The sequence below is a fragment of the Helianthus annuus genome, chromosome 1, assembly GCF_002127325.2.
Source record: "Helianthus annuus cultivar XRQ/B chromosome 1, HanXRQr2.0-SUNRISE, whole genome shotgun sequence".
In the NCBI taxonomy this organism is placed as follows: Eukaryota; Viridiplantae; Streptophyta; class Magnoliopsida; order Asterales; family Asteraceae; genus Helianthus; species Helianthus annuus.
In genome coordinates, this window is record NC_035433.2 from 34,771,519 (window position 1) to 34,795,858 (window position 24,340).

General features: G+C 38.6%; 2 protein-coding genes across 2 annotated transcripts; both read right to left on the reverse strand.

Annotated features, from left to right (window-relative positions):
* Positions 1-248: 248 nt before the first annotated feature.
* LOC110880296 lies at positions 249-2,367 on the reverse strand. The gene is made up of 4 exons (XM_022128910.1): positions 2,242-2,367; positions 1,848-2,091; positions 1,526-1,780; positions 249-1,291 (listed from the first exon to the last, which is right to left on the reverse strand). Exons 1-4 carry the CDS (start codon positions 2,365-2,367, stop codon positions 249-251), a joined length of 1,668 nt encoding a protein of 555 aa, XP_021984602.1.
* A 4,594-nt stretch (positions 2,368-6,961) lies between these two features.
* On the reverse strand, positions 6,962-7,417 carry LOC110880400. The gene has a single exon (XM_022128960.2). It carries the CDS (start codon positions 7,415-7,417, stop codon positions 6,962-6,964), a length of 456 nt encoding a protein of 151 aa, XP_021984652.2.
* Positions 7,418-24,340: the final 16,923 nt, after the last annotated feature.

Here is a 24,340-nt window from a genome sequence, read left to right on the forward strand (position 1 = left end):
TGTTTCGAAGATTCACCAGTTTTCTTCACAGGTTGTTTTACTGGTTTAACATTGGTTTTAGCATTTTCAGATTTTGGAATCTTCTTTTCAACAAACACCGGAGCCTTGCCTTTTACATTGTTTGGTTTCTTTTTGTTTTCAACAACCACAGACTTATGTTTTGAGTTGGTGCACTTTCGTGCAATATGTTCAATCTCATTGCATTTAAAGCATGTTCGATTATCAGTAACCTGACTTGGACCTTCAGTCTATGTTTGTGATGCTTTGTTCGCAAAGAATTCTTCATTTAATTTCGAAAAAATTTCAGACTCTTGATCTTTCATAGAACTTGAACTTTTCACAAATGTAGTTTTCTTAACGAATTTTGACTTCTGAAAATTTCTTTTCTTTTGTTGCTTACCAGCCCACTGCCCATTGTACCCTCTGTTCTGATTGTTGTTCTGAAAACGTGGTGGATTTTTGGGCTTGTTATAGTAATACTTATCTTTTTGAAAATTCAAAAATCTTTTGTAACTTGACAACCTATCAACTTCTGACACATCAATCCCCACAAGTTTAAAAACTTTCTCAAGTTTATTCACATTTACATTTTCTATCAGAAATTCCTCATCTGGGTATAACTTATCAGAACCATACACCTGGTACATGACCAGGGTAGGTTCGTCCTTTAAGTTGTTCTTGGATTTGGAATTTGGAAGATAATTATTTAGAAAACAATCATCATTCTCATTTGAAACCGTGGAGTAACTATCTGTTTTCAAAACATTTTCAACCACATTTATCACAACCTCCGATTCAACACTATCCTCATCAGATGTTTCAATAAATGTGACGTCTATATTTTCAGGCAGGTTGTCAACTTCACCCTTTGCATTCATATTTAACTCTTTTTCCACCCCAAAATGTTTCTTTGTGAATTCATTGTTCATGGGTGGTGGAACTGTATGATACCAGACCCCAGTTCCATTTTGATAAACATCTTCACCATCTTTGTTCTTCCCAATGGGTTTCGGGACAATATGTTGAAGAACAAAGCTGGCGGAATGATAACTCTTCAACTTCAAGTTGATTCGTTCATTCTCAATCTTAACTTCTTCAATATGAAGTTTTAAGTTTGCGATCTCATCCAGTTGATTGTTAATTTGTTTCTCTTTTTCTTGAATGACAGTTTTTAATTGAATGTTCTCTTGACGAGTTTGAAAATCTCTTGAATCGGAATCTTTAATTGTCCGTTTTAGTTTTTCAAAAGCCTCGGTTAATTTTCTGTCTTCAAGAACAAGTTTTTCATTTTCTATTCAAAAATTCTCAACATCTTTTTCATCATTCTTTATCTTTTCTATTAATTCATCAATTCTTTCTTTTAAACTTTTCACAATTCTGTCTTTCAAACCCATATCATTTTTTAAGTTGTTGATTTTACCGGTTAGTTCCTGGATGTTAGATTTTAACACAAACTCATTTGTATTACAGACCTGCATGATTTCATGCAATTTCTGCAATCTCAGTTTTGTATCCTGAGACTTACCTGCATTGACATTATGACCGACCGAACTGACCTTGTTAGATGACTCAGACTCAAAAGCAGATTTGGTATCTACCTCAAGTGCTTTTGCCATCAAAACTTGATCAGCTTTTTTCTTCAAGTTCTCGGTTGTCATCTCTACATTCACATCTATGATTTCCTTAACCACTTTCACAGAATTCTCTTTGCTCTCCTTCTCAGCCTTTTCTTCAGCTTCTATTTTCAATCTGTCCTCCTCTTCAGTTGGAATCAACTTCACTAGAGCCTCAAAATCGATTGTTTTTGGGTCTGTACAAACACTTCCCTTCGGGTCCAAATAACACACTCTCTCTCTCTCTCTCTGCGTCCCATCTTTTCGCCTTTACAGCTTCTTTGTATGCTCTATGAATTATGTTCATTCTCACGTGTGCAATCTCTCTTTCTCTGTTAAAAGTCACCGGTGAGATGTCATCGACAAAAGCTGAACCTATCTGTTCTTCATCTGGAATATAATCATTCCAGTTGAAGCCTTCATCATCTTGTATAACCGCTAGCGCCCTAGATTTTTGCTTCACCGAATTTTCCTCAATCTACCTCATCTTCGGGGGTTCCCCTCTGTTCCGATGATAAACCGTCTTTCGATAGTAATCGTCTTGAAAAGGATTGGCAGTTTCATCAACAGCAGAATTCTTGCGTTCCCGTTTAAAGTGACCTTTTTACTTGCACTTAAAGTAAGTTACTTTTGATTTATCAAAACCCAACTTTGTAGATGGCCCACTGATAGACTGCCTCCCGGTAATTTCCATGAAGCGTTGAGCACGACGAATGATGCGGGCCATACACCACCTAATGTCGATTAGCTCCATCTCTTTAGGATCAATTTGATCATAATCCTCTTTGGTCAGGTTGGTATTCCCAATCTTTCATGCGACTAAACTCTCGTATGAGTCGAGGATTTAAGCCAAAAAGACCATTTGCTGCTTGGCAGTTTCTGTATTGAAGTTCTGAGCGTTGTTGAGATTCAACGCAACGTTACATTGAATAACATTCAGATTAGAGGCACTTTGATTCTGATTCGAATTTGGTGTAGACTGAGCTTGCGTGCTTGAACTCGAACTCGGATAACCAAAACCACTTGTACCGGCTGATCCCCCACCAGAGTTACCTTTAGATGTATCGTTGGAATTCTCGGCACTGAACGCTGTTTTAGGTGACGAAGTGTTTGAAATCATGCTACCACGGTAATATAGATTTACATTTTGTTGATAAGTAGCATTGTTCATTTTATTTTGTTTTCTGATTTCAAGTTCGTGACCTCCTAATTTTTGAATTAGCCAGTTCAAAGTTATGTCACTCATTGGTTTGGTGTTCTTCAGAACTATCGCGTAATATTGCCAATCCTGTTCATTTAGCAATGCTTCGAAAAACTTCTCGATGATTTCTTCCTGATCCTTTTTAATCCTAAACCTATCAAGCTCAACCTTTAGATGACAGAATCTCTCGATCATCTGTCGAACACTTTCTCCCTTCATACATGCAAAGAGATCGAATTCCTTCTTGAGTAGAGATTTATTGTTCTTCACGATTTCCTCACCTCCCATACACTTCTTCTTTAGAGCTTCCCACAATTCTTTCGATGTTTCGTAATCAAGCAAGGAAATGATGTCATCTTGAACCGACTGATGAAGAAGTGCAATTGCTTTCTGTTCGGCGATAAATAATTCTTGCTCATCTGAACCAAGATTTGTAAACACTGTATTTGTAGTCATGTACCCCACTTGAACTAACTTCCAACTATCATACGCAAACGCCCTCAACCAGTTGTCAAACCGTTTTGCCCATCTGTTATAATCTTCTATATTCATCATATTTGGCGGTTTATTGTATGTTCCATATGCGTTGTCGACACTTAGCGATATGGAAATCGCTTTCGTTGCATTTTTCGGATTTGCATCTGTAGAAGTTGATTCCGTGTTGTTGAACGCGTATGTGTTGTAGAATGGATTCATATATTTGTCAGCCATGATTGGTACATGAAAACTTCAAACACTTAGTCAAACTTTGGAATGAAAATAGCAAGAACAGTTGCTTTTACAAAGCTAGAATTGTGAGTTCGTATGAAGCCAAACAAACAAGCTAATCAAACAACTAATCTGTGCGTTCGTACGAAGCCCCATGTCTTCGTACGAAGCTGGAACAGTCACTTCGAACAAGTAAACTTTTTGCAAAAATAACAACAAGAACTCTGCGTTCGTACGAGGCTACCTTCGTACGAGGCTAAGCTGCGAAGAATGTTGTTGTGTTTTTCATGATGCTTAGCTGATTTTGAGAGATTTAGATTGATTTTAGGTCTGAAACTTTAGAGGATTGCTTAGTGATGTGTTTTTCACATAATATCACAAATTCAGCTGAATCTATCCGTGGATTCAATGTGAATTTGAGGTCCAAAGTCTCAAAAACTCAAAAAGAAGAAAGAAGGAGCAGAAGTAAGATGAATTTTGATTTGAATCAGCTCAAATCAGGTAGATAACTCCAGTAGATGATGATCCTCTGTCACGAATCCGGCCTCCAAGCTCTGATACCACTTGTGAGGACCGTGATCGCCTTCAATTATGCGCTCCGACCGGTTTGGTTTATCTACAAGCTACGTGCAGAATCTGTGCTAGTGATAGACATAAGAATCATGCATAAACCGTTAAAGTTCATTCTCATTGATGTTTTGCAAACTTACAGACCCAGGAGAATTTTGGCAGCACTTCGCATCAAGTTGCCAAAAGTTACTTTTCGTTAGAACCCACTACCCCTATTTATAGATAAACAAGGGCCTTCGTACGAAGCCTGTGTGGCTTTGTACGAAGCCAGGTAATGGCTTCTAACCAACTAACATGTCTAACTATCATGCCGTTGTACGAAGGCTTACATGAAAGACAAAACCAAACAAGTTGATCATAATTACATATAAAGACTCGATACTCGACGAAGGCTACAAACATATGCATCTACACATCAGTCCGAGTCACATTCGCATGAATGTGCGCATTCATACGAATTGACCCTGATCCGTCCCTAGGTGCGCATCCGTGATAAAGTCCATCCGTCCTTACATGTATGTGCAGATGGGTTGTGCCTATAAATAGGGATGAGGTCTCTTCATTTGGACAACTTTTGGTTCCCAGGGGGGAAACTCTGTCCAATTGGTTTCATGGTTATGTAACTTCAAACATTGAATAGAAACCAATTTAAATTAACCTGTTCGGTGCTTCTACTCCTTTTATCTCAATAATATTCTACCGAATCAGTTATCTCGGGGCCAAAACTCCGTCAAACCTGCCGGATCCTGGAATCTCAATTGGTATAAGAGCTACGGTACCGATTTAATCGACCTAACAGTTGATTGAATCACCTACGCTCATGAATTTTGGATTTTTAGGAGGTTTTGACGTTAAACATCAAATTGAAGGTCAATTCTCGAATGGGATTTGAAATTGAATACATCATTAGGTTCGTAATTGATTTTCGCACAATCCTGTGAAGTTTCATCATGAAATTCGCAGAAATAAAGATTTTCGATCGAAAAATGTGATTGGGAATGTTCTTGAGAAGATCAGCTTCTCTAGGACGGATGTGCAGGTTCGCACGAACCGACAGTCTTGATTCGCACGAATCGGGCATTCGCTCTAAAATGTCATTTGATCCAAAATCAGCCCATTCGCAGAAATGGACCTACCCTATTCGCACGAATGAACAAATGCCTAAAAAATTGGCGATTGGCATGATGACGTGTTGAGTCTCTAGAAAAAATTTGGTGATTGAAAATTTTTTCGAGTTTTTAACGACCAAGTTGAGTTGTTCGGGGACACCGTCTGGTGCTTCAGAGAATAGTTTTGATGATGTGATCACAGATTGTGGAAATTAGTGGGGTATCATGATACTGGTGCAGAATGTTTATCATCAGGGTTATCTGACTACTAATGGGCCTTAATGTAAAATCCGCATTGAAGAAAAACTGACTTCTGAAGGCCAAAATGTCATATTTTCGGTATAGTCAAGTTTTTCAGAGATAAGAGAAGACTGAATTGCTCAATTTGAAGGGGAATTCAGTGATAAGACGTCAGAATTTGCAAAAATGAAGGGGAATAAACTTTCATAGAATATATTGAAATTCCAGCATTTTTGAAATTTGTGACAATGTAACAGCATTCGGGTGGTTCCGGCTTCAGATTTTTCGGGGATACATAAGATCTGGATTCGTGATTTCGTGATCATAGGAAGTTCAGACTCTACATATCAGGGTCAGATTGATGTCTTAGGGTTTGAGTCATGGGTCTTCGTCAAGCCGATCAGCAGGATTAGCGTCAGGAGTTGCAACTGTATTGTGGATACTTATAAGATATCACAGCATTGTGATAGTCTAAAGTGTCAGAATGGTTAATCTTCGAGTAGAGGAATTGTTTTTCGGCTAACCGCTGGGGAATAACGATGTTTGTTAATTAAGTTGCTGCCGGAACTAGCGGAGAAGACTATACATCTGTTATCGTGACTGAAGAGGAAGAATGTGAATCTGATCATGGATGAACGTTTCTGAGATCTGAAGGCATTACCATATGATTTGTTATCCGATGAAGATTTGCTTAAATAAGGGACCCAAGTTGAATGAGTCAAAAAGGGCTCCACTAAGTTGAATGGGTCAAATAGGGCTCCACTAATTGATCGTGTTTCATCCCCTCCTGTTTACTCGGTTTAGTTATTATAGTTCAGTCCTTTTATACAAATTGCAAAATCATGTGTTAAATTATTATATAAACGCTCTTAAAAATAAGAAGCGTACAAAGACACAATGCATGACACAAGATAACATAATGTTGAGCAAAATATACCATAGTGTCGAGGAAAAAAAGGCATAATGACGCAAGTATAGGAAAAACACAATGGTAAATAAAAGACACAATGATAATAAACAAAAATTTTAAAATCTGCAACCTATAAATAAAAGAGTTAAAACCTAAAATCTCACATCGTAGAGTTCGATGAGACGGTTCCAATGCTGCTTGAATGAGGTCAATCAGAGTTCGTTTGATACCCTTTGTACGGCTTCTTATTTTTAGCAGCCTTTTTATTTAATTCTAAACCGCAAAATTATATCCACCAAACTAATTATTTTGGTTAAATTAGAAATTAGAAATTCGCCCGAAGGTATATGTACCCACCTTTTCATAATTATACATAAATATACTGTAGAACCTCTATAATTTAATACTCGATAAATTAATAACCTCGATAAAATTAATAATTTGTCAAGTCCCAACTTGGGACCCCAATCGATAAAATAATAAGATAATAATTTTTTTTTGAAATCCCAATGTAAATAATTAAATATATTGGTAACAGCGAAATTATAAATTAATAATTACTCAAATATTCCAAAATTGTAGGATTGCTAGTAAAAAAATGAATCTATAGTCACTTGTTTTTTTTTTTTTTTTTTTTTTTTGTGAACTTCAAATCTATATTGAGTTTATCTTTAAATCTCCTCATTGCACTTAAGAGTTGAGGCACTGCATTCTCGTATTGCAACAAAAACTTGTGAAGAGTTGTTGTCGCTTGCAATGCTTCTTTCCGAGTGACCAGTTTCAAAGGTACTGAATCATCATCAAGCCAGCCCTGTGAAAGTTTATGCTCAGAAGAATCCTGTGGATACAAAAGCTTCAACGCCTCAACCGCCTTCTCTATGGTTAGCTCTCCTGTTATATTCACACGCTCTTGATGTTGGAGAAACCATTCATAAACAACTTTCTCCATGTCCGGATACTTGGCTGCTTTGTGATGCTTGTAAGATCCATCTTTATCAAAGTTAGTTGATAGGAAATCAGATGATCTCTTAAGAGTGTTTGATATTGTTCCTTGACTAACTTTCATATCGAAAGTTTTGTCAACCCACTACACCAAATGTTGGTAAGTGCATCCTTGGTGATCTTTCTTATACTCGCATAACAGTTTTCATTATTGATTAGTCATCGTTGATTTTTTAAAACGTTTTTAGTTTAGAAGCCATAGTTGATTTGATTTTAAAATTTATCATTAGATATTTTATAGTAATCAATCTAGATCTTTGTACAATGAACTTGACAAGTTCATTAATGTGTGAATGTACATGAGAATTTTGAAGGTCATTGTTTCTGTTTTATTCAAATAGGTAAAGTGAATAGACAAGAAAATTTTGAAGGACGATGCATTAATTTGAGAGTTGCTCACGAAGATAAGACAACTCTTTATATTAATAATTTATTAATTTATCGATATAATAATATCTCGCTAAGTTAATAAAACATCATGATCCCAACATTATTAACTTATAAAGGTTTTATACTGTATATGAATAGTTTTACCGTTTGTGAGATAACTAGAATTGGTTAAACTCGCAACCCTAAACATTATTATTATTATTATTATTATTATTGTTATTATTATTGTTATTATTACTCCTACTGTTACTGTTACTATTATTATTATACTTATGTAAAATAATCAATATTATTATGTATTTAATAAGTATGATTAATATTATATTATTATAAATAATTTTGTTATACAAAAATAATAATTATGTAATTAGAAACAATTAAATAATAAATGTGCTAAGCCTATTCTCAAGTTTTTTACATTGCTTATGAGTAGGGGTGCAAACGAGTCGAGCCGAGCTCGATTAATTTATGAGAGCTCGAGCTCGAGCTCGGCTCGATTCGAGCTTTGTTTTCAAAGCTCGAGCTCGCCTCATTTGTATTTTATCAAGCTCGAGCTCGGCTCGGGCTCGGGTCGTTTATTATCTATTAATTAGTATATTAAATAAAAATAATATAAATAATAGACTTTTTAGGCTTGCGAGCTCGATAGGTAAAGCTCGGGCTCGGGCTCGTTTACTAAATAAGCTTATTTTTAGGTTCGAGGTCGGCTTGTAAATAAGTTAAATAAGCTCGGCTCGACTCGGCTCGTTTACACTAAGGCTCGATAAGGCTCGACGAGCCTAACGAGCTTCACATGTGAGGCTCGAGCTCGGGCTCGATAAAAAACGAGCTTTGTTTTGAGGCTCAAGCTCGGCTCGGGCTCGACAAGGCTCGGCTCGTTTCGAGCTTTTTCTCGAGCCGATCTCGAGTAGCTCGCGAGCCGCTCGGCTCGTTTGCACCCCTACTTATGAGCCGAGCTCGAGAATTAAATATAGAGTTCGAAAATTTCGAGAAAATAAGTTAAATTTGAACTCTGACTCGGCTTATAAAAAAACTCTAAATGCACAAAGGACGAGAAATATATTATAGCAATATAAAAGGTAAGTAAATGAATAAGCAGATGATAGCGTTAACCTGAATCAGTTTACCAAAAATACATACGATCTCATACACCTTAAAATATTATCTTAGATGGCTTAATTTTTAGAAAAATCAGTTTACCAAAAATACATACGATCTCATACACCTTGTTTTATTAAAATTTTAAAATTAAAATTGTCATTGTAATTATATATCGTTTAAACCATAACTTAGTTATGATAACTATAATAACTAATGCCTAACTATTTAAATGAAATCTAGAAAACATAAAAAGGTCCGCGCATGTCAATCAAACTGATGCAATCATTCAGCCTTTACTAAAAATGATAGCGTTAACCTGAATCCGTTTTGGGTCATCATTCAAGTTCAAGCTGCACATCTTGACCCAACCCATTCAACCTATACTAAAAATGATCATTTTAACCTGAACTCCGTTTTAACCTATTATCCAACCCACCAATCTTGACCGAACCCCTAAAAAAATCATTTTAACATGAATTTTTTTTTTTTTTTTTTTTTTTTTTTGTGATAACATCTTTTTCATTGAAATGCCAAAGTAACATGAATTAATTTGACCCATTATCCAACCTGTCCATCTTGTCCAACCCATTCAACCTATATTACAAATATCATTCTAATCCGAATCTGTTTTGACCAATTACCCAAACATATTTCTAGATTTCTCCCTTTTATTGATAAATTCCAATGCTTCCCGACAATGGTCGTGTATGGAAAAGCCTGAGATCATAGCATTGAATCATTCTTCTGGTTAAGTCACCACATTTTGCATACATGTTAACTAAACCATTCAAAAAGAACTGATTAAGCTTGATTCTTTTTTGAATAATCATGTTATGAAGTTCATTACCTGTATCTAACGAACCCAATTGAGCACAAAAGATACAACACTGGCATACGAGGCCTCATTCGGTTTAAACCCATATGATTGCGTTTTCGCAAATGCATCTAGTGCTTCATCACAAAGACCATTTTGACAATAACTCGAAATCAGTGAGTTCCAATTCACCAAATTCCGAACCTTAATACATTCAAAAAAGGATTTTAACAACCTATCACATTCCTCCTAACACTCAAGAGTCTCCATAATTATTCATTTATTCACATTGATGTTTGTTATTAATTTTACATTTATTCTTTGCCTATATGTATGTTCATATTGTAACTTGTTTTGTCATAATGAGAGTTATCATTTCCTACATGGTATAGAGCCAAAACCGATCCACCCTCCCTCCCTCATTCTTCATCATCGCTACTATGGCTGCCTCTTCTTCCGAATCCACCCCCTCCCTCACTCTCTTGCTAATCTCATTCTCATCAAACTCTCATCCTCCAACTACCTACTTTGGAAATCCCAAATGGAGCCTCTTCTTTCCCTTCAAGGTCTCATATCACATGTTGATGGCTCAGTTGATTCCCCAACTCCCACTGTTACCACTAATGATAAAACCTCCCCTAATCCTGAGTAAGTTTCATGGCTTGCTGCTTATCAACGCACCATTGTGCTCATCAATGCCACGCTATCAGAGGAAGCGATGACCGTAGTGGTCGGCCAGGCCATCGCTCGTCAAAGGTGGCAGTTTCTTGAAGCCGCCTATGGTAACACTTCTATTTAACGGGTCCAGAACCTCCGTGATCAGCTTCGCACTCTTCTTAAAGGGTCTAAATCTGTGGCTGACTTTGGTCGTCAATTCAAGGGATTGTCGGACCAATTGGCGGCGATCGGATATCCGGTTAACCGGGATGACCAGACTCACTGGTTCCTTTGTGGTCTAGGACCTCTTTTGAGTCATTTTCTGCCATCATTAAATCAGTTCAGCCACAGCCATCTCTTTAGGATCTTATTTCCAAAGCCGAAAGCTATGAAATGTTTTTTCGGCCGTTACATGCTAACAATCAGCCTCCATTTGCTTTCACGGCCCAAGCCGATCGCACCAACACTCCTGTGCGTGGTCGTCGTTCTTCTCGTTTCGCTGGATCCGCTAACCGTGGTGGTCGCTATGGTGGTCGTGGTTATAACCAGCGACTGCCCCATTGCCAATTGTGCAGTCAATCGGGCCATTATGCCTCTGCATGCCCATCGTTGTCCACTTTTGCTAATCGCCACAATTTGGTTGAGGAGAACATTGCTAATGCTTTCTTATCGAAATGTGTTGTTAATGAATCTCGTCCCGATTGGTTTGCTGATTCGGGAGCAACGGACCACATGACTCCCAATGATCAAAATGTCATCAACACCACTCCATCTTCAGGTAATCAATCCGTTATGTTTGGGAACGCTCACTTGCTACCTGTTGCCCGAACAGGTTCCTCTACTCTCTATAATTCATTAATATTAAATAATGTTCTTGTTGTGCCACATCTTATGCGCAATCTTCTCTCAATTAGCAAACTTACTATGGATTATCCTGTTGATGTCCTATTTTCTTATCCTTCTTTCTTTATTCAGGATCGCAAAACAAGACAGGTTCTGGCTCGCGGTCAATGTGAAGGTGGTCTTTATGTTTTGAAGCCCACTCCTCAAGCTTGCTTTTCTACGTCCTCGTTTTCCACCGCATCTTTTGAACTTTGGCACTCCCGTTTGGGGCATGCCCATTTTGATGTTATTAATAATCTAAATAAACGTGGTTGTTTGCCCGTTTCTGCTTTATTACCTAAACCTCAATTATGTCAATCATGTCAAATAGCCAAATCTAAAAGGTTACCGTTTGAGTCAAATAATAATAGGGCTACTAAGCCTCTTGATTTTATCCATTGTGACCTTTGGGGTCCATCACCGGTTTACTCAAATGATAACTTTAGATATTATGTCATATTTGTGGACGATTACTCTCGTTTTTGTTGGTTCTATCCTCTTCGTCTAAAATCGAATTTCTATCGTACATTAGACATTTTTTTAAAACTCGTACAGAACCAATTTTCATCAAAGGTTAAAGTGTTTCAAAGTGACGGTGGCACAGAATTTGTTAACCATAAAGTTCGGTCTCTATTTGAACAAAATGGCACCCTACATCGTCTCTCATGTCCATATACACCGCAACAAAATGGACGTGTCAAGCGCAAACATCGACATGTTGTTGAAATAGATTTGGCCATGATGTTCAATGCTCAACTTCCCACGTCTTTTTGGGTTGATGCCTTTTCATCCGCTGTTTACATTATTAATCATTTACCCACTCAAACTTTAGAAGGTGTATCTCCATATGAGCTTTTATTTCGCAAAACACCAAATTACACCACTCTTCGTACCTATGGGTGTCGTGTGTTCCCGTATCTTCGGGATTATGCCGACCACAAATTAGCACCTAGGAGCCTTCCATGTGTGTTCATTGGATACAGTCTGATACACAAAGGGTACCATTGCCTTGATCCTATTACCAATCGTGTATATATCTCTCGTCATGCGCATTTTGATGAATCCGTTTTCCCGTTTCAAGGTAGTTCGGCCACACCAAACCTTTCACAGCCTGATCTTGTTGCATTTCAGGATGATGCTCCTACCCCCACTCCATTGGCCACTCCCACCATGCCTTCGGCTACCTCTCCACCAGTTGATTAACATCAACTCACTGTTGATGTGATATCTCACACTTCTACCCCACCAATCTCCACACCACTTCCGGTGCACCCGTTTCCGTCACCACCTCCTTCCCCCACTCCATCGTCTTCATCTGAAGACACATCATCGTCCCCAGCGTCTCCTTCGTCTGTGTCTCCTTCGCCAGCCGTCAGTCCGTCCTCGGCAGTATCGTCGATTTCTACACCGCCACCCTTACCATCTTATCCGATGATTACTCGGGCCAAAGCCGACATCTTTAAACCTCGCCATTTTGCTGACTTCTCCCATTTAGTTAATCAGCCACTACATCATGCCTTGCATGCGGCTAGTGACCCTAAAACTCATAAATCTGCAATTAAAGACCCTAAATGGTTAGATGCTATGAACAAAGAGCTCGATGCGCTTCATAAAAATCAAACCTGGTCCCTCGTTCCTCGTCCTACTAATCTCCACATAGTTGGCTCCAAGTGGCTCTTTCGGACAAAATATCTCTCTGATGGCACTATTGATCGTCATAAATCCCGCCTCGTTGCTCAAGCTTTTTCTCAATACCCGGGACTTGATTTGTGACAACTGTGTTCTGTAGTCGTGGTGCGATGTAAAACAATGTTGGTTATCAATAAAACAATGTGCTTTGGTGTTATTACATGCTTTTTTGTGTTATTATGTGTGTATTTGTGTTTGGTAAATTTTCAATTCAATTCGATTCCGATTTCAAGCTCTAAATCGCTTTCTAGAAGGTTATATGCGCACGAATGCGTAAATATAACCAGATTAATGCAACAAACACTTCGGAATAGTGAAATAGGCTTAACACACCTTAAATAACCTCCACATAACTTAGAAATAAGTTTTGGATGGTTTGGTGTGTTGAAATCAAGTTTGTTCGATCGTAGGGACTATTTATGTCAAACTGCGAAACTATACCGATTTGTATGGTAACGAACATTCCGGAACTTGATCATAAGTTAAACATACCCTAACTAACCTTTACATAGCTTAGAAATAGGCTTTGATGGGTTCGGTATGCTAAAACAAACTTTATTGATCAATAGGGACTAAAAGCGTCAAAAAGTGCATAAGTTTGCATTTTCGCGCATATCTTACGTTCTGAATATATCCGGACATCCAAAAATTTATGTAAGCATTAAAATATTTTATTTTAGCGTTTGGCATGATAAAATTCCATTCATCGCTTAATTTGGAGCGTTTTTGCGTTCGTTACGACTTCCGTCGTAATTAACCGTACGACCAAACGAACCGACATCCAAGATGTTTTTGAGCATGTTTTGAGTTCCCTATACTTTAACTTCATTTTAGAGCCTTGAAATGAGGTTAACGGGGTTTAAACGCATCGAAAAAGGCCTTAAACATGTGCAGGGACCAAAACTGTAATTTTTGAAACTTTTCTGAAGCTGGCACTTGCTAGCGCTGCGTGAGCACCAACTGCTCTCCTCGTGGCGCTACGCGAGCACCTCATCTGGACAGAAAGTTGATTTTCTGCATTTTTCAGCAATGGGGTCGAACTTGGGGGTCTATTTTGTAACTTTTTCAATACCGTTAGCTGGTTTTAGGGCACCCCTAGTATCCCAAAACCATGGGCCACATGTGTACAATCCAGATCGAAGCTCAATCTTCGAGAAACGATCCTAACGGTTCTTGAATTCCTATAAATACCCCTCACCTTTCACTTGCAAAACCCACTTGATTTCTTGAGATTTCTCTAAGTTGGAGTGCTAAACCAATTCATACCTGAGAATACTTGAGAAATCAAAGCTTGCGGGGACCCGTTGTAAGTATTCCTTCGTCCTTTTCATTCGTTTTTATCATAAAAGTCAAACTGCGTTTGACTTTCTGCATTGACCAGTTTATGGTCAACGCGAAGTTCGTTTGAACTTCATAACGTGAGCGTAATCACGATGGTCATAGTCCCTAGTGACTATACCTACTGATTACCACGTTATCTAGGCTCAGTGACGAGTCATAGCTTCGGTCAAAATGCGTATTCTCGCGTATTTTGTAACCAAGCTACTTATAGGTATCAAAACCGTTTGTTTTGATACCAAACCTGTTTTCAAACTTCGGTAAACATGTTTCGACATGTTTAGCTCGTCACTTTTTAGATTAGTGCTTATGTAGAGTCGTAAGTCAAGCGGACTAACACCCGCTTAGACTTTCGAACACGACCCGTTTGGTCGATCATTAGGATCCGACCAAACATGTTTAGTGACCATAGTAGCATAGGGAATAACCTTCCGAGGTTATACCTTATGGTCACTTAGGTTTAATTAGTCGCATGATAGGTGGTTTATATGCCTTTGGTACATTACCAAAATACCCTTTTCATACATAATTGGTAATTAAGCATATGTAACCTAAACTTTTGACACGTAACTGATTATGTAACATAATTAAACATGTATGGGCATATAATACTTGTCGTAGGACTAGCTAGACGTCTTGAACGCGCTTTTGCGCGCATGACGCGTTAAAGTAGCGTGAGCTACCTTAATGGGTCGCAATGGGTCGAAAGCACTTAGGTTAGGTTCTGATTTAGAATGTAGGCTTTGTTTAACCATATCACATGAGTTCCAACACTCATTTGGTTTACAAGACTTCATTCTATCCGATCTTCCGATTTAGGCGTCTATTGTTTGACTAGTGGTTCGATTACTAGGTGCTGTTTGATTGCACTGGTTTACTTGAGTTTGCATGAGTTCTATTGATTGAAGATACTTTGCACTCCATGTGAGTACATAGTTCCCCTATTTTACTGTTTTAAAATGTTTTGGGGTGATTCATATGTACGAAATGTTTTCAAGGTTTAAACGATGATTTCAAAAACGATTAAAACGATTTTTACTAAGCTAATAACGATTTCAATAATGTGAACGAAACTTGATGGTTGTAGTTACATAACAAATGACATTCATTAGCATTGATCAAGCCGACCAGTATTAGGTCATGGTACCATAGGATCTGACAAATCCCGTTACTTTACTACACCCATGGTTATGTGTGGGGGTTGTAGGTAGTGACTGAATCTGATGTTTGTTAACTTACCCTTTGGTGGTTTGTTAATTCGAGAAGCGAGAAGCGAGGTGATCGAGTCACGAAGGTTTGAATGTTGTTAGCGAGACGACCATAAATAAGTTTTCACAATTAAAACAAGGATGATTTTAAACGATTAAAACGAGTTAACGATTTGGAAACGATTTGAAAACGATTTGAACAAGTTATACGAATTGGGTAAACGATTGGTTTTTGGCTAGTGTTTAGATAACGGGATTGGTGTAATATGGTGAAAACATGGTAGATACGCCACTGGTACTTCTTATATATAAGTGTTTTCAATATATTACATACAGTGGCATTAGTTAGTTCACTTGGGTAAACGATTTTGAAACGATGTCACACAAACGATGTTTTCTAAAGGTTATAAACCATACGAGTTTTTAACGAATTTTTACAAGATGTTTTACTAGTTGGTTTTCTAAAACAAATGTTTTTGGGTTAAGAAGCATGGCTATGGGATTTTACAAACTATAACCCACTTGATTTGAGTTGGTTAACTATGTTGCAATACACTTTTCAAAACAAGGTTTGTATTTTGACTCTTGTAGTCTAATAAAGTACTGCAACATATAAACGAGCCATGATTCTGATACTCTTATAAAACCTATGTACTCACCAGCATTTCTTTGCTGACTAAGTTTTTACATATGTTTCAGGTGTTGATGCTTGATTGATTTCTAGGATGCATGCGTCACATAGGATCTGGACAAGGCCTTAGTGACACAACAACTATGATAGACGATATAAAACTTGTTTGTTCTATGTGTTAAGATAGTATAATGTTCAATCTTATCAATAAAACAAAACTATTTTGTATCTATGGTTGTGAAACAATAGCTTCTGTTGCAACACTCCCCGACCTTTCCGCCACGGTTTGTTGTCCTACGTGGTCGGGGTGTGACAGAAGAAAGTTGGTATCAGAGCCAATGGTTATAGGGAATTAGGTTATTAGTAATGCTTTGACCTAGACTATAACTTTTAGGACCCTAACGCAAGTTTCTTGCGTTTAGATTTTAAAACAATACCGTCACCTACCCTTAGGTGATAACCACAATAAGTTCGAATCTCTTTGAAAACTAATCATCTGTTCTAGGATGATTGATTACTAGGTTTTGAACCCTTTGTTATAAGGTTTTGAACCCTTTAAGTTTTCAAAATCTCGTCAGAGTTTGGGTCTAAATAGTGTGAACACGTGCAAACTGGAAGAGTGGGTGCCTGTACTCTGAGTTTTCTGTCTAAGGCTAGAGTGTTCGTACAAATCCGCAGTATCGGACCAGTCACTCTTACCTGGGAACTCTTGGGGTGAGTGTCCACTTATAGGCGAGCATGTCTTCGGCGATACATTATTTTTGATCCATTTACTTTGATTAGTCACTCCGTGTTGTTTGTTTGTTCGAGGTAACGAACAAATGATTGCCTTTCCGGTGTTTTGACGGTATTTTCAATACCTCTTTTGCTTTTCAACCTCACTCGTTTCTCTTATGTCCTTATTAGACAATGCCTCCTCGACGTGAAGCACAATCTTTCACTATTGAAGAAATCGCAGCCTTGGTTTGTCAGCAAGTGGCTGCTGTGCTTCCAGGCGTTGTGACCCAAGTCCACGAGATATACAACAACAACAATAACAACAACAATGCGCCGTGTAACTTCAAGAGTTTCAATTCTGCTAAGCCTCTAAAGTTTTCTGGGTCGCAAGGAGCAACTGCGCTCCAGCAGTGGCTTGAGAGTATCGAGAGCACATTCAGGCATGTGCAGTGTCCGAATGCGCGTAAGGTTGAATTTGCTTCTAGTGTGTTCGAGAAGCGAGCGCTTACCTGGTGGAATGGTATTATGCGCGATAGGGGTGCCGAGGTGGCATTGGCACAAACATGGGAAGAGCTTCGAGCTCTCATGATGAAAGAGTTTTGTCCCCGTCACGAGATTCGAGCTTTGGAACGAGAGTTTGACGATTTAAAGCAAGATGGGGCTGAACACCGTGCGTACACGGATCGTTTTGAGGAACTCAGTCTATTATGTCCCACCATGGTTACCCCACCAGACAAAGCAATCGAAAGATATATCGATGGTCTACCCGATTCTATGTTGGATATCGTGACCGGTGTTAATCCTACTACCCTTCGTCAAGCGATCGAGTTGTCTGCTACCCTGACTGAGTCGCAAGTCAGGAAGGGTAAACTCACCCGCAAGGATGATAAAAAGAAGGTGGCAGATTCTGAGAAAGACAAGAAAAAGGGTAAGGGTAAGGGTAAGGAAGGTGAGACGACAAAGAAGTCGAGGAAACGGAAGGATGCTCAGAATTTTGCTGTTACAACACAGACTGATCAGAACCCACCGGCTCAGCCACCTGCGAAAAAGGCGTATGCTGGTACCGCACCTCATTGTGCACGCTGCAACGGTCATCATGTTGCACAGCAAGCTTGTAAGCAATGCACAACGTGTGGAAAACTTGGGCATTTGGCCAATATTTGTCGTCTGGGACAGAATCAGGCTGCTCAGGTTCAAGCTCCGGTTCAGGGGAATGCTGCGAGATTCCCACCGGGTTCCTGTCTCAATTGCGGAGAGTTTGGTCACTTCCGCAACAACTGTCCAAGACTGGTGAATGCGAACGCGAATGCTAATGCAAACCCGAATGCGAACGTCAACGTCAATATGAATCCAGCACATGGACGAGTGTATAACATCAATGAGGCACTCAACGATGCAGCAGTGAACGATTAGTATTTTGTATTTTCTCTGGTTGTTATCTTTTAACATTTTAAGACAATGCGGTTGTTATATAAATAAAATTTATGGTTTTTATTTTTGTGAACCAATGCAATTGTATGAATTTTTGATGCAACCTTATGATGTCAATACAAAAATAAACCACTCGTGTGGTTTTGTCATTTTTTTTATTCACTTGTGATCCCCCCTAGAACCTTAAACGCCCGTTTCTTTTAAGAAACAAGAGCCGAAAGATATCTACGAAAAAGATATGTTGCTTTCCTAGCACATGTCACCGAGGAGAAAGTCAGGAGCAAGAGTATTCAGGATATTCCGACTGTTCGGGATTTTCCAGAGGCGTTTCCTGACGAACTGCCTGGTTTGCCTCCAGTTCATCAAGTCCTGTTTCATTTTAACCTTGTACCCAATGCCAACCCAATTGCAAAAGCGCCTTATCGACTTACACCGTCGGAGATGCAAGAGTTATCAAAACAGCTTCAAGAGTTATCTGATAAAGGATTCATCCATCCAAGCTTTTCGCCTTGGGGACCTCCTGTCCTCTTCGTGAAAAAGAAAGATGGGTCTTTTCGAATGTGTATCGATTATCGTGAGCTTAATAAGCTTTCCATCAAGAATCGATATCCCCTACCTCGAATTGATGATCTCTTCGACCAGCTGCAAGGTGCTTCATGCTTTTCAAAAATCGACCTGCGTTCTGGGTATCATCAACTTCGTATTCTCGAAGTAGATATTCCCAAAACTGCTTTCCGTACATGGTATGGGCATTATCAGTTCTCTGTCATGCCCTTTGGTTTGACAAATGCTCCAGCCATCTTTATGGACTTAATGAATAGGGTCTATAAACCTTATTTAGACAAGTTCATCATTGTGTTCATCGACGATATTCTGGTTTATTTGAAGTCTCGAGCCGAGCACGAGTAACACCTTCGCTTAACATTGGAACTCCTGAAGAAGGAACAACTTTTCGCTAAATTCTCCAAGTGTGAATTCTGGCTTAAAGAAGTTCAATTCTTGGGTCATATAGCCAATGAGCAGGGTATTCATGTGGATCCATCCATCATTGTTGCTATTAAAGACTAGAATACACCAACAACACCAACAGAGATTTGATCTTCTCTTGGTCTTGCTGGGTATTTGATAGACTGTCGTCGGGTCTATGCAAAAACCTAAAATTACCTATAGACAGGGTAAGTCAGGTATCGAATCCAGAGGAGCATGTGGTCAGTGTAATACCGTTTAACTAATCTAAACTTACTTTATGAAATTTGCTAGTTTATCTATTTTTGTAATTTTTATGAATAAGTATTGTGAAAATGAGAAAACAAAGATAGGAACGTGACCACTCCGGGATTCAGATTCTGTAAACACTTAATAACCTAATTATTGTTTATTTGGATGCCACTGATTAAATGATAAATCTGTCACATAAACTAATTACTTATACAAGATCCTAGCATAATACCAATTGATCAGAGAGATATTAACCGCAAGCATAAATAATTATTCAATCAGCAAAGGCAGAATTAGATTTAACATAAATACGTCTCTCTGGTTATCACCAGGATTTGTCTGTCACACAAATTGTATATATATATATATATATATGTGAATGCAATTCGGTCAACACCTAATTACAATCTAATTCTCAAACAAACAGAACTAAATTAAAAGTGAAATACAAGAATCATCACCCGGAGTGTTCACTGGAGGGTTAACCGCGCATGTTGGTGGGTTGATCTTCACAGGCTCGAGCTGAGGTTGAATGCATGATCGAATTGGTTGAGTGGTAGAAGATCGATGATGATGTGTGATGATGTGTTCGATGACTTCAGAGCCCCCCCAAAGAAGGTATACGGCTGCCAATACTTTAGAGTTCGGCCCATGTGCTCTTCTGAATTATTCATCCCCTAATCCAATATGTCGGCCCACTTACATGGCCCAAATAGAAGTCCACTAGAATAATTAAGTGGTTTCCAATGATTCGATAATCTTGCTGCCAGTTTCGTAGTCTCCTAGATGTCCAATATCTGCCGCCACTAGTGTTTGCGTGGATGTGTGGCCCAATCCAATATGCGGCCCAACAACCCTCCATTTTTGTTCCAATCTCCACGTGCATATGTTGTCCAAAATTGTCTAGCATATGCTACCTGTGATGATGAATGATATTTATATTGATATTTGTATTGTGATTTAATGGCCTTGCACGTGTGTAGTTTCCCAATGTTCCAAAAATCAACACATATATATGATGTTGATTCTTGGATGATGAAAATTTATAATACGCCAACAGCATGTGCGCTCCTTTTACACTCAGCCGTAACCTACGTGTGAAGACCGTAGGTTATGCTTTTAATATTCTGTTTCTTTCCTTCATGTTTCTGTCGATTTCACGTTATCATTCGGTCCGAAACGTTCCCAAGTAATGCGATACCTCTTTCTAATCATCCATGCTTGTATCGTTTCATCACTAAACTCTGTAACCTCGCCATATTACGCGTTTTACCTGTAAAATCATAAAAACCCGTAGTTATCATACTCGCAACGCGTAATCACTTAAAACAAATAACATACATAATTTAACACACTTAACACTCGTGTTTTGCACTCTCCATCAGTATTATCATCGAATCATTTCAAACTTCTCAAAAATCGCGGTTCCACTCACTGCTTTGACTCAAAAGAATAAGCCTTTTGAGTGGTGACCCAAACAAGAAGAAGCGCTCCAAACGCTATTTAATCTTCAAACTCGTGTTCTTCAAGCTCAGCAATTTTGTGTTTCACAAAATTTGATGGGTACGGAATTACCACATCAGCTTGAGCTTAAACTCGAAACGAAGGACGATGGGTTGCTCTATTTCAAGGATCGTTTGTGGATTCCAAAACAAGACGACCTTCGCACCTTGGTAATGGACGAATCTCGCAAGTCTCGATATTCTATCCATCCTGGTGCTGATAAAGTGTACAAGGATCTTCGTACTCAGTGCTAGTGGCCTGGTATGAAAAAGGATGTTGCCTTGTATGTATCAAAATGCCTAACTTGTCTTAAAGTCAAGGCTGAACATCAAGGACCTTCTGGTTTGCTTGTACAACCAGAGATACCGGTTTGGAAGTGGGAGAGCCATGCGATGGATCTCATCACTAAGTTACCGCGTATATCTAAAGGTCACGATGCTATTTGGGTTGTTATCGATCGATTAATGAAATCAGCTCATTTTATTCCAATTCGCAAGGTCCTATCTGCTGATAAACTTGCAAAGATTTATGTTGATGAGATTATATCACGACATGGTGTTCCTTTGGATATTCACCCGACTTTTCAAGTGTCCAATTTGCGAAAGTGTTTAGCTGACGCTGATCTTCACATTCCTCTCAATGAGATTCGAATCAATGAAACGATGCACTTTGTCGAGAAACCGGTGGAGATCATGGACCGTACTTTCAAACAGTTGAAGAACAAACGGATTCGATTGGTAAAAGTTCGCTGGGAATCCAAACGTGGCCTAGAGTTTACCTGGGAACGTGAGGACCAGATGAAGGCGAAATATCTGCATTTGTTTTCACAAGCTCCCTCTAGTTAAAAATTTCGGGACGAAATTTCCTAGAAGTAGGGGAGACTGTGACAACGGTGTTCTGTAGTCGTGGTGCGATGTAAAACAATGTTGGTTATCAATAAAACAATGTGCTTTGGTGTTATTACATGCGTTTTTGTGTTATTATGTGTGTATTTGTGTTTGGTAAATTTTCAATTCAATTCGATTCCGATTTCAAGCTCTAAATCGCTTTCTGGAAGGTTATATGCGCACGAATGCGTAAATATAACTAGATTAATGCAACAAACACTCCGGAATAGTGAAATGGGCTTAACATACCTTAAATAACCTCCATATAACTTAGAAATAAGTTTTGGATGGTTTGGTGTGTTGAAATCAAGTTTGTTCGATCGCAGGGACTATTTGTGTCAAACTGCGAAACTATACCGATTTGTATGGTAACGAACATTCCGGAACTTGATCATAAGTTAAACATACCCTAAATAACCTTTACATAGCTTAGAAATAGGCTTTGAGGGTTCGGTATGCTAAAACAAACTTTATTGATCAATAGGGACTAAAAGCGTCAAAAAGTGCATAAGTTTGCATTTTCGCGCATATCTTACGTTCTGAATATATCCGGACATCCAAAAATTTATGTAAGCATTAAAATATTTTATTTTAGTGTTTGGCATGATAAAATTCCATTCGTCGCTTAATTTGGACCGTTTTTGCGTTCGTTACGACTTCCGTCGTAATTAACCGAACAATGCAACCGTACGACCAAACGAACCGACATCCGAGATGTTTTTGAGCATGTTTTGAGTTCCCTATACTTTAACTTCATTTTAGAGCCTTGAAATGAGGTTAACGGGGTTTAAACGCATCGAAAAAGGCCTTAAACATGTGCAGGGACCAAAACTGTAATTTTTGAAACTTTTCTGAAGCTGGCACTTGCTAGCGCTGCGTGAGCACCAACTGCTCTCCTCGTAGCGCTACGCGAGCACCTCATCTGGACAGAAAGTTGATTTTCTGCATTTTTCAGCAATGGGGTCGAACTTGGGGGTCTATTTTGTAACTTTTTCAATACCGTTAGCTGGTTTTGGGGCACCCCTAGTATCCCAAAACCATGGGCCACATGTGTACGATCCAGATCGAAGCTCAATCTTCGAGAAATGATCCTAACGGTTCTTGAATTCCAATAAATACCCCTCACCTTTCACTTGAAAAACCTACTTGATTTCTTGAGATTTCTGTAAGTTGGAGTGCTAAACCACTTCATACCTGAGAATACTTGAGAAATCAAAGCTTGCGGGGACCCTTTGTAAGTATTCCTTCGTCCTTTTCATTCGTTTTATCATAAAAGTCAAACTGCGTTTGACTTTCTGCATTGACCAGTTTATGGTCAACGCGAAGTTCGTTTGAACTTCATAACGTGAGCGTAATCATGATGGACATAGTCCCTAGTGACTGTACCTACTGATTACCACGTTATCTAGGCTCAGTGACGAGTCATAGCTTCGGTCAAAATGCGTATTCTCGCGTATTTTGTAACCAAGCTACTTATAGGTATCAAAACCGTTTGTTTTGATACCAAACCTGTTTTCAAACTTCGTTAAACATGTTTTGACATGTTTAGCTCGTCACTTTTTAGATTAGTGCTTATGTAGAGTCGTAAGTCAAGCGGACTAAACACCCGCTTAGACTTTCGAACACGACCCGTTTGGTCGATCATTAGGATCCGACCAAACATGTTTAGTGACCATAGTAGCATAGGGAATAACCTTCCGAGGTTATACCTTATGGTCACTTAGGTTTAATTAGTCGCATGATGATAGGTAGTTTATATGCCTTTGGTAAATTACCAAAATACCCTTTTCATACATAATTGGTAATTAAGCATATGTAACCTAAACTTTTGACACGTAACTGATTAACATAATTAAACATGTATGGGCATATAATATACTTGTCGTAGGACTAGCTAGACGTCTTGAACGCGCTTTTGCGCGCATGACGCGTTAAAGTAGCGTGAGCTACCTTAATGGGTCGCAATGGGTCAAAAGCACTTAGGTTAGGTTCCGATTTAGAATGTAGGCTTTGTTAAACCATATCACATGAGTTCCAACACTCTTTTGGTTTACAAGACTTCATTCTATCCGATCTTCCGATTTAGGCGTCTATTGTTTGACTAGTGGTTCGATTACTAGGTGCTGTTTGATTGCTCTGGTTTACTTGAGTTTGCTTGAGTTCTATTGATTGAAGATACTTTGCACTCCATGTGAGTACATAGTTCCCCTATTTTACTGTTTTAAAATGTTTTGGGGTGATTCATATGTACGAAATGTTTTCAAGGTTTAAACGATGATTTCAAAAACGATTAAAACGCTTTTTACTAAACTAATAACGATTTCAATAATGTGAACGAAACTTGATGGTTGTAGTTACATAACAAATGACATTCATTATCATTGATCAAGCCGACCAGTATTAGGTTATGGTACCATAGGATCTGACAAATTCCGTTACTTTACTACACCCATGGTTATGTGTGGGGGTTGTGGGTAGTGACTGAATCTGATGTTTGTTAACTTACCCTTTGGTGGTTTGT

Coding starts and splice junctions, on each gene's coding strand:
- LOC110880296 (XM_022128910.1), bottom strand. CDS start 2,367: ATGGAGCTAATCGACATTAGGTGGTGTATGGCCCGCATCATTCGTCGT. Junction 2,092..2,241: donor TGGGTTTTGATAAATCAAAA/GTAACTTACTTT, acceptor AAGATGAGGTAG/ATTGAGGAAAATTCGGTGAA. Junction 1,292..1,525: donor CGGTCATAATGTCAATGCAG/GTAAGTCTCAGG, acceptor ATTTTTGAATAG/AAAATGAAAAACTTGTTCTT.
- LOC110880400 (XM_022128960.2), bottom strand. CDS start 7,417: ATGAAAGTTAGTCAAGGAACAATATCAAACACTCTTAAGAGATCATCT.